Source organism: Mus pahari, chromosome 18 (genome assembly GCF_900095145.1).
Source record: "Mus pahari chromosome 18, PAHARI_EIJ_v1.1, whole genome shotgun sequence".
In the NCBI taxonomy this organism is placed as follows: Eukaryota; Metazoa; Chordata; class Mammalia; order Rodentia; family Muridae; genus Mus; species Mus pahari.
In genome coordinates this window covers 53,066,295-53,077,451 of record NC_034607.1, presented here as the reverse complement: position 1 = coordinate 53,077,451, position 11,157 = coordinate 53,066,295, and the positions used below count along the sequence as shown (strand labels likewise).

General features: G+C 51.9%; 1 protein-coding gene across 2 annotated transcripts in view; it reads right to left on the bottom strand.

Moving 5' to 3' along the window:
• Positions 1-7,460: 7,460 nt before the first annotated feature.
• The window catches only part of Ttc7a (tetratricopeptide repeat domain 7A), a 98,617-nt gene continuing 94,920 nt past the window's right edge, over positions 7,461-11,157 (bottom strand). For both annotated transcript variants that reach the window (XM_029531633.1, XM_021217720.2), the window contains one exon: positions 7,461-9,373. In XM_029531633.1, the coding sequence (XP_029387493.1) occupies positions 9,152-9,373 (222 nt within the window). In that variant the 3' untranslated portion in view covers positions 7,461-9,151. The remainder of the gene's footprint in view (positions 9,374-11,157) is intronic.

The following is an 11,157-nucleotide window of genomic DNA, read 5'->3' as shown; positions in this document are numbered from 1 at the left end:
GAGAGAGAGAGAGAGAGAGAGAGAGAGAGAGAGAGAGAGGTACACACGGGCCCTCATGTATTATGGGAAGCATGTGTTTAACCACCTAGCCTCAGCCTAGCTCATTTACTCATTTATCATTAGTTTAGAGTGTATGCCATATATATATATATATATATATATATATATATATATATATATAAGTAAATTCACAGTAAAAACAGTCTATTATGGGATAGGTTCAGTAGGTTAAAGTTCTAGAACATGGCACATAAAGTGTATGGGCGACAGATGAGCATGACAGTATGCTCGGCGCTGGGACAGAGGCGGTCAGTCTAGCCGCAACGACAACCTCCAGCTGCAGTGAGAAACTGTCTCAAAGATGTGGAAATTGATAGAGGACACTCAAAGACATCCATGGCCTCACATGTAGGCATAGGCCAGTGTGTCTATGTATCCTGTATGTATCCTGGTGCACACACATGCATAAGCATCACACACATGTACACCCCCCCCCCGGCCATGTACCATGGTGCACCCATTGCAGCTAAGAACACTCTGTGCATCCTCAGGCCTCTTACGTTCACTCTTTTTTTTGGGGGGGGGGGTTCAAGACAGGGTTTCTCTGTATAGTCGTGGCTGTCCTGGAACTCACTCTGTAGACCAGGCTGGCCTTGAACTCAGCCTCTGCCTCCCGTGCTGGGATTAAAGGCGTGCGCCACCACGCCCGGCTCTTACGTTCACTCTTAACTACACCAAATGATTTAATCTCATGTTTTGCTCATCACGGTTCCAGAAGCATGGGCCATATCAATTACATAGATATACCATATATATATGCATGCATATATATCATATAGCATATGACATCTAGCTTTATGTTTGCATACAACTCACTTAGAGACTGTATATGTCACCATCAAGTGCCTGTGACTAAGTTTCTGATTCCAAGTCAATGGGAATCTTGAGTATCTACTATATGCTGGGTGTTGTGCTTGGTGGACGGGCTCGGAACACAGGCTGTGGGATTGACTTTGGAGGGGACAAAGAGGATCCAGGGCTGAGGAGGAGCCTAGGAAGCCAGGGGGGCTGTGCCAAGGACCTCCAGCAAATCCCCAAGGTCTCAGGCTTCGGAGTGTCCCCATGCAGGTGACAGCTGTAACGTGAAGACCAATTCTCGTCTTTGAAACATGCCAGATCACTGCTGGTGTCCAGGCCAGGGCTGTGACCTGTCACACGTGTTCAGTGTAGAGAGAAGACAGCAGAGCCAAGCTCCCACACATGCAAATGAGAAGCCTGGCCAGGACCCAAGGGTCCCAGGAGGCTAGGGTGGGCAGCAGGGGAAAGGGGAAGCCGGGCGGGGCAAGGAAAGCCATCATCTGAGCAAAGGCCCGAGGCTGGGATAGACATTTGCTGAAGGAGGGGCAGAGGAAGAGTGGCCCTGCAAGAATGAAGGGCGAGAGAGGGCACTGGAGGGCACAACTGTCAGAAGATAGGACAGTGAGCCGTACACACCAGGAAGTCCTCTCCCAGGTCCAGGAGGATCACCAGATAGGTCCTCGGCCTCAGAGAGGAAGAATAGGCAAAGACTTAAACAAACAAACAAACAACCTTTTTGCTTTGCTATATTTAGAAAGTGAGAAGGGCACATTTGCTCTGTGGATTTAGAAGCCCCTACGTGGTCTTTCTGTCTTCACCTTCGGGGAGGAAACTCCCCTCCCACCTGTAGAACCATCCTGGGCTTGTGAAATGTCAGAGTTTCTTGCCTGCTGGGAACAGACACTGTGATGAGGCAGAGGCCCAAGGTTTTTTTCATTTGTTTAATTGTTTGTGACTTTTTTTTTTTTTTTTTGGAAACAGGGTCTCACAGTGTAGCCCTGGCTGCCCTGAAACTTGCTTTGTAGACCAGGCTGACCTCAAACTCAGAGAGCTGCCTGCCTCTGCCTCCCTCGTGCTGGGATTAAAGGCATGCGCTACCACCACAGGAGTTTTTTTTTTTTAAAAGAATTATTTACTTTTTATATGTAAGTACACTGTAGCTGTCTTCAGACACTCCAGAAGAGGGCGTCAGATCTTGTTATGGATGGTTGTGAGCCACCATGTGGTTGCTGGGATTTGAACTCCGGACCTTTGGAAGAACAGTCGGGTGCTCTTACCCACTGAGCCATCTCACCAGCCCCACCACAGGAGTTTTATTCTTCAAATGGGCTAAAGTTCCTGGGTGATAATTTTAAGATGAGGAAAGAGAGAATGGATAGGCCTGGTCTGACATTGAGCTTGACGACAAACAAACACAAACAAAAAACACTCAGGAGGCAGAGGCAGATGGATCTTAAGGCCAGCCTGCGTTGCAGAGTGAGACCCAGGACAGTCAGGGTCACACAGAGAAACACTGTTTTGAAAAAAAAAAAAAAACCCAAAAAGCTGTAAGAGGTTGCTCTAAGGTCCAGCATTGGTACTTAGCAGCTAAGAACATCCTGTGCATCATACGACACGTCTGACACTGACTTAGGAAGCTCTGTGCGGTCACCACAAATCTACAGAACCACACTCCTCCCTGGATGGTCCCCATCCCATCTCGGCCCATCTTAAATTACTGAGGGATTCTCCAGGGTGTCCCTTCCTTCATCTGCTGTGACTGGTGCTTCCGTAGGTCCTTGCCCTGGTTCCTCTGAGCAGCCCCCCCTCCTCCACCCCACCCTGTAGCTGCTCCGTGAATCTGGCTCCAACCAAAGGGCATATGACTACAAGCCTCTCCCACTGTGTCCATGTGAGGTTTCCTCTTCATTAGGCAGAGGATGTCAAAAGTCACAGCACTGATGTGGGCAGCCTGGCCCACCCCTGTCCTGCCCCTGCTCTCTGGACCGAGAGATGTAGATCCTGCTCCGTGGCTGCGTGCCAGGCATGGACATGGTGGCTAAGGACCACAGGTTGCCTGAGTGACCAGTCCCACCTCCGGCCTCATCTGTAGCATGCTAGATGTCACTCACTTATGGCAGTGGGGTGTGTGTGTGTGTGTGTGTGTGTGTGTGTGTGTGTGTGTTTGGCTTATCCAATCTGTGTGTGGACACTTGGATTGCTTCCATGGTTTAGCTTCTGTGAACACAAATGTATAAATATCTCTTTTGGGGACTCAACTTCTAATTCTTTGGGGAATTCCAGTAGAGCTGAGGATTATAGAGTATTTTTAATTTTTTACACAGCTGATGTCTTCTACATCAGATTTTTAAATATTCATGAGATAGTCTCTTTTCCTGTTGTCTGTACCTTTGTTGTCACGCCCAGGAAGTCATGCCCAGGAAGTCATCAGAACATGTTCTCAAGCTTCCCCCTGCATTTTCTCCTGGGATTGTTAACATTTTAGGTCTTACACTAGGTCTTTGATAGTTACTCTTACTTAATTTTGAGTATGGTTTTAGGCAGGAGTTCAACTTCATTCATTTGCATGTGGATATCCAGTCTTCTCAGCCATGTTTGTTAGAAGGTCCGCCCTTTCCCTATTGAATGGTCTTGGTAACCTTAGTTATTTGGAGGATGGTCAAGGACTAGATGGAGGGTAAGACAGCTAACTTTCTGGTTTGAAAGAGACACCAAAGTGTAAGAGTACAGGGTAGAGTCTCTACACGCACTTAGCCTCTGATGGTTTACAACCGAGCACGTGGTTTTAAAGAAGGCGATGAGTGACTGATTGCCAAAGTCTAAAGATGCATTTGAGTGAGGGAAAGGCTAAGTGCTTGAGAACAGGGGAATGGCATCCTACACCTGGATAGGCTCCCACATGTGCATGTGCCCGGCACATCTGCCAGGCTGTGGAGCAGTGTGTGGATCCACAACAGTCCATCCTGGAGTCCAACCCACGGTTCCCAGAGTCTGCCTGTACTCCCAGCTGCCTGACATCTTCTGTGCACCATTAGTATTTGGGAGATCCACAGTCCCTTGCTCAAGGAACCACCACTCTGGCTTCGGAGGGGGTGGGGGTGGGAGATGGGTGCCAGGAAGCACTGCTCAGTTCCCTTCTTGCCAGCCAGCCTGGTGGCTCTGGTAGCTGTTTGGTGGCTTCTAGGTATTCAAGGCCCCTGGGCTGGTACAGTCTTCCCTGGGACACTGTCAGAGAAGAAAGACCTCTATGGTACCAGGTCCAGAAGTCCATTTTCCTTCTGCTGTGGCAATGAGAAGTCACTTGTGCTCCCATCCTCAGAGCCCCTTCGGCTCTTCGTGTCTTTAGAGGGTGGCAGAGGACCGAGCACAGACCCTGTATTCTCAGGCCCTGTTATATAGCAGGCAAGTGTGGTTCATACGTGGTCTTTTTCTTGGGGACAGAGTCCCTCCTACCAAGGCTGTGGACTACCAAAGGGGTGATTAGCAGGTGACTGTGAGCATGTCACGTGCATGGCCCAATACTGGCACTGATATATGTAGGTGTTGTCAGCGTGACTTTCATCCCAGGGGAAGACACAGGAGAGAGGCTCTCACCACTGCTCCTCAGGCAATGAAGACAGAGGAAGGTGGCTGTATCCTTCTGTCTGCCTGTCTGGAGGGATCCACCCTGTACCATTAAAACAGAAGGAAGAACTGTGGAGCATCTCAGAAGGGACGGGATTCTAGATCCATATGCTACAGTAGAGACTGGATTCTAGATCCATATGCTGCAGTAGGGATTGGATTCTAGATCCACAAGCTGCTATAGGGACTGGATTCTAGCTCCATAAGCTGTAGTCGGGACTGAATTCTAGATCCATAAGCTGCTATAGGGACTGGATTCTAGTTCCATAAGCTGTAGTAGGGACTGGATTCTAGCTCCATAAGCTGTAGTAGGGACTGAATTCTAGCTCCATAAGCTGCTATAGGGACTGGATTCTAGATCCATAAGCTGCTGTAGGGACTGGATTCTAGATCCATAAGCTGCAGTTGGGACTGGATTCTAGATCCATAAGCTGCTGTAGGGACTGGATTCTAGATCCATAAGCTGCTGTAGGGACTAGATTCTAGATCCATAAGCTGCTGTAGGGACTGGATTCTAGATCCATAAGCTGCTGTAGGGACTGGATTCTACATCCATAAGCTGCAGTTGGGACTGGATTCTAGCTCCATAAGCTGCAGTAGGGACTGAACTCTAGATCCATAAGCTGCTATATGTTGTGTCCTGAGGCCTATGGCTTTTGTCACAACTGACTGGACCACGGTAAGCACATCCCAGGGGAAGGCAGTCTAAGTGATGCCAAGTGATCCATACGAGTGGGCTCAAGCAGATCTTCTTGTTCAAGAATCGACTGCTCCAGGGCACAGCACTGTAGGTGTTAGGGCAGGGGAGGGCGAGGCTGAAGGCCAGTGAGGTTGTCTTCAGCATCCTCGAAATGTTTTTCTTACACAATCAAAATCCACCAAAGCAGCTACTACTCCACTGTTACTTTGCAGAGAAGAAAAAAAACAAAAACAAAAACAAAAACAAAAACAAAACGGGTACAGAGAGGTTAAGCAACTTGCTCAAGGCCACACAGTCAGTGTAGAATAGAGAAGCGCCTGCTTGGGTAGTAATTACGTCATCACTGTTCTGCCTCTGTTGTGGAGGCTGTTTTAGCCCAAGTCCTTGTCTGTGAAGCCCCTGACCTAGGCCCCTGGGAGCAACTCTTGCCTGTTGCATGCCCTCCAGTGAACCTCATTTTTACAATGAAAACCACTTGGTGGCAGTTCCAGAGGATCTCTGGCAGCAGACAGCCCCTCCCTAGACTCCCAGGATCCTTGGCTCAGCACTGTGCGCCGCTCTCAAGGCTGCAAGGGAGAAAGAGTCAGCAGGTGGACAAATGGGTAGCTTGTTTAATGGGAGGCTTCCGAAGGCCAAGAAATATTTGCATGGACATTTGAGCAGTGGGTAGGGAGCTTGTTCAACGGCGCGCAATGAAGCCCTGGCAGCCGAAACCCATTCGTATTACTTTCCGCAGATTAACAGTTAATTCAGACGTGTGTGTGTGTGTGTGTGTGTGTGTGTGTGTGTGTGTTTCAGAAAATGGTATATGGGTTAAAGGGTCAGAGTGAGGGAGTACAGGGTAGCTCCAAGTTTTGTCCCCAGATTTAAGCCCTTATGCAGGCACAATGGGTATCAATACGAAGCTGCCTTTTTTGTTCTCTAATGAGGGCTGTGGACTGGAACAGGGTGAGGTTGGGTGGAGGTGTCAGGATTCAGGAAGTCTCCATTGCCTGACCTTCCAACATTTGACTAGTTCCACATCTGCATGGCAGTACTTTGCTGAATGGGAGACTGCGTCTCTGCATTTCCCTCTAGCCTCCCCTAGTCGGTTAGACACCACCATTGTGTATATGAAAGCCTTAAAGGGGAGAACCTTGAGGGCCTGGGTGTGTAACATGGTACCAACTGTCAGTCACTAGAATTTGGGTGCTGCCTGAGTAGGGAGTAACAGCTAAAGGAGCTGGTCCTTGGAGCTGGGAACTTTGGGAGAGACAAGATGGAGAATCCAAGGTCATCCTTGGCTACATCCCAGTTTCAAGGCCAGTGTGGGCCACATGAAATCCTGCTTCGAAAACAAGTGGGGAGGGGGCCCGAGATGTAGCTCAGTGGTATTCTTGCCATCCTTAAGCACCCCCTCCCCCGGGTTCAATGTGCAACACCACATTGAAAAACAAACAAACACACAAACAAATGGGTCTGGCTCCCCACAAAGCCCTTCCTCCCCAGTCTCCCAGAGTCACATGGGCAAGGGTAGATAAGTCTGGACTCTTCTGGGAATGTCACAGAATGGCTGCCCTCCAAGTGCGGGGCCTGCTACTCTGGAAGAGCAGGGGGCGATTCCTTGGGGCTGGGAGATCACAGGCTTCTTTGTTAACTTACATCAGTTTTTGAAAAACAATTGGTGAAAGGTTTGTAACAGACAACTTACATTTGTATAATTATACAGTTACAATGACTGACTATAGTTACTGCAGACGCATAGCTATGTATGGGCTTCTTAACACAGGTCCACCTGGATGTGCTCCAGTCATCCCACTGTGATCTAAGCAAGATCTCACTCAGGAGGTTTATCAGGGACCTCTGGGTGTGGGTGGAGGGACTGACCTAGCACGGGGAGGATGTCCAGCTAGTGGCCGCAGTAGAAATGTGTCACGTCTTGGCAGCTAGTGATGACTTGCCCTGCTGTCCCTGGGCTGCGGAGATGCCTGACTGCGAACACCCGCCAATCCTCGAGGTTGCCTACTCGGCAGGCTTATTTGAAAGACGGGCCACAGGCCAGACCCAGCCCCTCTGCCTCCCCCGAGAACCTGCAGGCATTGGCTTGACCTCTAGTCTCACTGTGCACCCGACAAAACTCAACTGTCTCAGCGTCTGGGCCTCTTCTCTCTTCTCACTCTCCTCCCCTCAGCCCTGCCTTTCGGGTTTCTCCTCTGACAGGGTCTCTTCTCCAGGGTCCCGGTCACTGCTCTATGCTGAGCACCAAGTAAATGTACACACTCTTCAGACAGTCTTCTTTCCCCTTCAAGGGTCTTTTATTCAATTTCCAAAGTCACTGTCAGGCACTGGGCCTGTCTCCCAGGGCCTCCAAAGAGAGAATGCTTAATCAGAATGCATTTGCTGTCTTTCCCACTGCCAAGATTGACCAGCAAGGTATGCCAATAGTATTTGCTTTTCTTTTTTTTTTTTACTCTAACAGAATTCCATAAAAATATAGATCTCTAGCACATATATTATATATATGCACACACATACACATATACACATAGAGACCCTTCAACCAAGGACTGAATACCCTTCCTTTGGACTGTGGCTGTGGCCAGGAGGCACCAGCTCTCTGGAGACACGCGGGGACAAGCAGAGTATGTCAGTCCGTCAGACTCCAACGGCTTTCTCCGCAAGGCCGCTGTGATCAGCACGGTAACCCGACACATTCTAACACAAGCGAAAGGTGAACCCGAGGGAGCTCCACCCAGAGTAGGGAAGACAGAAGGAACTCTCTGCTAGGCCTTGTGGGATGGCTTCCTGAGGGAAAGTTTCAAAACCAGAGTGCATGGCTGATGAGCCAGGGAGGGACAGCTAGCTGCCCAGCGACCTGACAGCACGCGGGCACAGAAAGGTGAGGCAGGCAGGCAGGTTCCTCCTCCGTCTCTACCCAAGCATGGCCTCTGTGGGAACCTAGGCAGGGGAGCACAAAAGGCCAAGCTGGGGCCTCGGGGGTCACTCGGCAAAGCCTAAGATGAAAACTGGGCAGTGGATGATGAGATGTACTGGACCGAGGCCTATAGATGGTCAAGTGGGCGGGTCCTGCACTGCAGGGAAAGACTTGAGGGACTGTGTACCCGAGGTACCAGGAATGGCTATGTCAGAACCCTGTTTTGTATTCCAAGGCGTATCCTAGAGGCCACTGGCACAGGGCCCACGGAGTCTACTGACTGGGGCGTGTCTCCAGGGAGATGACAGTGAGTGAAAATGGAAGACAGGGGGACCTTAGTCGGGCCTGGCCGCCAGAGTCCCAAAGGCACTTAGTGGTACAGAGAAATCACATGTAGCCCCTAGGAAACCTCCCCATAAAGGAAACACCAGGCATCAACAGCGCTGACGCTGACGAGAGCCCAGGAGCCCACTGTCCTCTTTGTATCTGGGACCTCAAGCTGTGGCTGTCCTGGGCACTGCCCTGAGATATGGGATGGGGAAACGTATCCGGGGCTCTGCGGCAAGGCTGCTCCCAGCTCTGTGAGGGTGCTTAGATTCAAGCCAGTCTGTCTCCCAAGGCACCAAGAAATGTATCCAGGAAAAGTCTGGCCAGCCAGAGGACGCCTGGCAAGCACATTCATCTCTGTGGTACACAAACTCAAGATTGGTTCATCCCAAACCAGGAAATCCGGGGTGGTCGGGGAAGCCAAGGAAGGGGCGTGGCTCCCAGACACACCTTTTATCTAAGAGGTGCCCAGCCTCGGGGGAGCAAGGCCTTTGGTTGCTTTGGATGCAAATCTCGTCCACCCAGCTTCAGTTGGGAGCTCAGGCCCAGCTGGGCCCGCAGGGTGTGGAGTGTGGGGGAGAAGTGGCCTGGAAGCCCGCGGAAGTGCTCACTCGTCATCTATTCCCTGAGACCCCACATCTGGACGGACGCGCGCCCTTCCCTGTCCCCTGCCTGCGTCTGCTGTCTCCGCCCCCGGCAGGCAGCCTGCGGGCGGCCGCGGCAGAGGTTCACAGCTCTCTGGCGATGCTGGAGAAAGGCAGCACGGGGCTGCTAGCCTCCAGCTCCAGGGCCGTGAGGAAGCAGTCGACGGCCGCTTCGTTCTGGCCTTGCTCCTGCAGCACCTCCCCCAGGCCCTGCCACGCTTCGTGGAAGGTGCTCTGCCTCTCCACTGCGTCCCGCAGCACCTTCTGGGCCAGGCTCTTGTGGCCCAGCTGACTCAGCATCAGACCCTAGGAAGGAAGCACAAGACGAGGTTAACCATGCCACCCGGGCCTCCGGAGCCAGTCGGGAGAACTTAGCAACCAGGGCGAGCCAGAGAGGCCCTCGGGTCTGGCTGGGCCACAGACAAATGACCATGCCCTTTACTTATGCAAAAGTCCCTGCCCCAGCCCTGCTCTAACCTGTAGTAGCCATGTTCCTCTTGTCTTCAAAAGATGGGCCTTTAAGCCTAGACCTGATTTTGAGTGGCCCCATGTGGGGAGTTCTGAGCCCCCCATTCACTCTTCAACAAATGGAAAAGAATAATGTATTTTATCAGGGCATGGCCATCTACGCTGGGGCCGGGAGGCAGGAATGAGTCAGTGGACGCCAAGCTGTCTCAGACAGCTCCAGCCCCCAGCATGCTGCCTGCAGCGAGGAGCTGCCCCTCACCCCAGGGGGCACCCACAGCATGAAGGCTACCTAGTTTTGTGACAAAGAGGGGGAGCCTGTCTGCCTGCCTCAGCAGCCCTTCTTCCCCGGGGACTGCTGGGTCCTGAGACCAAGCAGCCAGCAGACTCTATGCTCACAGGTGCCGGGCGGGCGCTGGAGGGAGAGGATCAAGGCATAGAGCAGTTGCTGAGAGAATGAGCGAGATGGGGCTCCAGGTATCAAGGGCCCCTTAGGTCAGGAGCAGGAGTTTAGTTTAAGCTTTGCAGTTTAGCTCAAAGGGCCATTGCAAAGAGTTGCAAGAGAGTAAGCTAGAGGAAGTGCCAGGAATTGCTACAAAGTGGGTGGTGGGAAGTGAAACTGGCAGTCTTGAACATCCCCTTCCTCCACACTGGGGACAAGGGACACGGTGAAGGCTCCAGGTCCCAGAAAGGCTGCTCTGAGCATTGTAAGGAACAGCCACTCTGAAGGCATCCTAGGATGCTGAGATGTGAGCACTTCTCTTGTTCCAAAGAGTGGAGGTGAATCTCCAACTCTGATCTCCCGGGTAGGCAGGGGCCCAGGGTGGGGGCAGGGAGCCGTCTTTTGCTTGAAGCCCCCTCTCTGCAGCCCGCCCCCGCCCACTGGCGGTCATGTACATTTTTAGCTGGATTATTTTCCTCCTCCCCAAGCTCCCTAGAGTTAGGCCCTTGGTTGCTATGGAGACGCACCAGGAAAGATGTACATGGCTGACTTCTTAAATCCTAGCAGAGCTTGGAACATGACCAATTAGGCAGCAGAGAGGGTGCTTGAGGAGGACTGGGAAAAGCTCTGATTCCTGGCGCTGGCTGGAGGTCCTGGGGCCACAACTGACTTGTAGAGTGGCACCCTCCTATAACCCTAAGCATAGACACAGCCACGGGCCCACTGGTTCAGGAGCCTCAGCTGAGGCTGGAGGACAGCAGGTGGGGGCAGGGAGTAGCCTCGCACAGCGCTGACCAGACGCACACAGCAGTGCTGACTCAGGATCACCAGAACCAGCGGCAGGCAGCGTCTGTCCGGCCAGTAGTGCCCGGGCCACGCAGTTCTGCCCACATGACCAGGGCAGGACCTTAAGTAGCTCACTCACAATGGAACAGGGCCCACAATAGGCTGGAGGGAAAGAAGGTTCTAGCCAAAATGAAGTACCAAACACCCTGCGCTCCGAAGCCTCTCCATGCTGCCCACAGGGAGTGCTTGGGGCTAGAGGTGGCTAGCGGGGCGGGGCGTCAGAGGGTGTGTGTGTGTGTGTGTGTGTGAGTGTGGTGTGTGTGTGCGCGTGTGGTGTGTGTGTGTGGTGTGTGTGTGTGCGCGCGTGTGTGGTGCGTGTGTATGTGGTGTGTGTGTG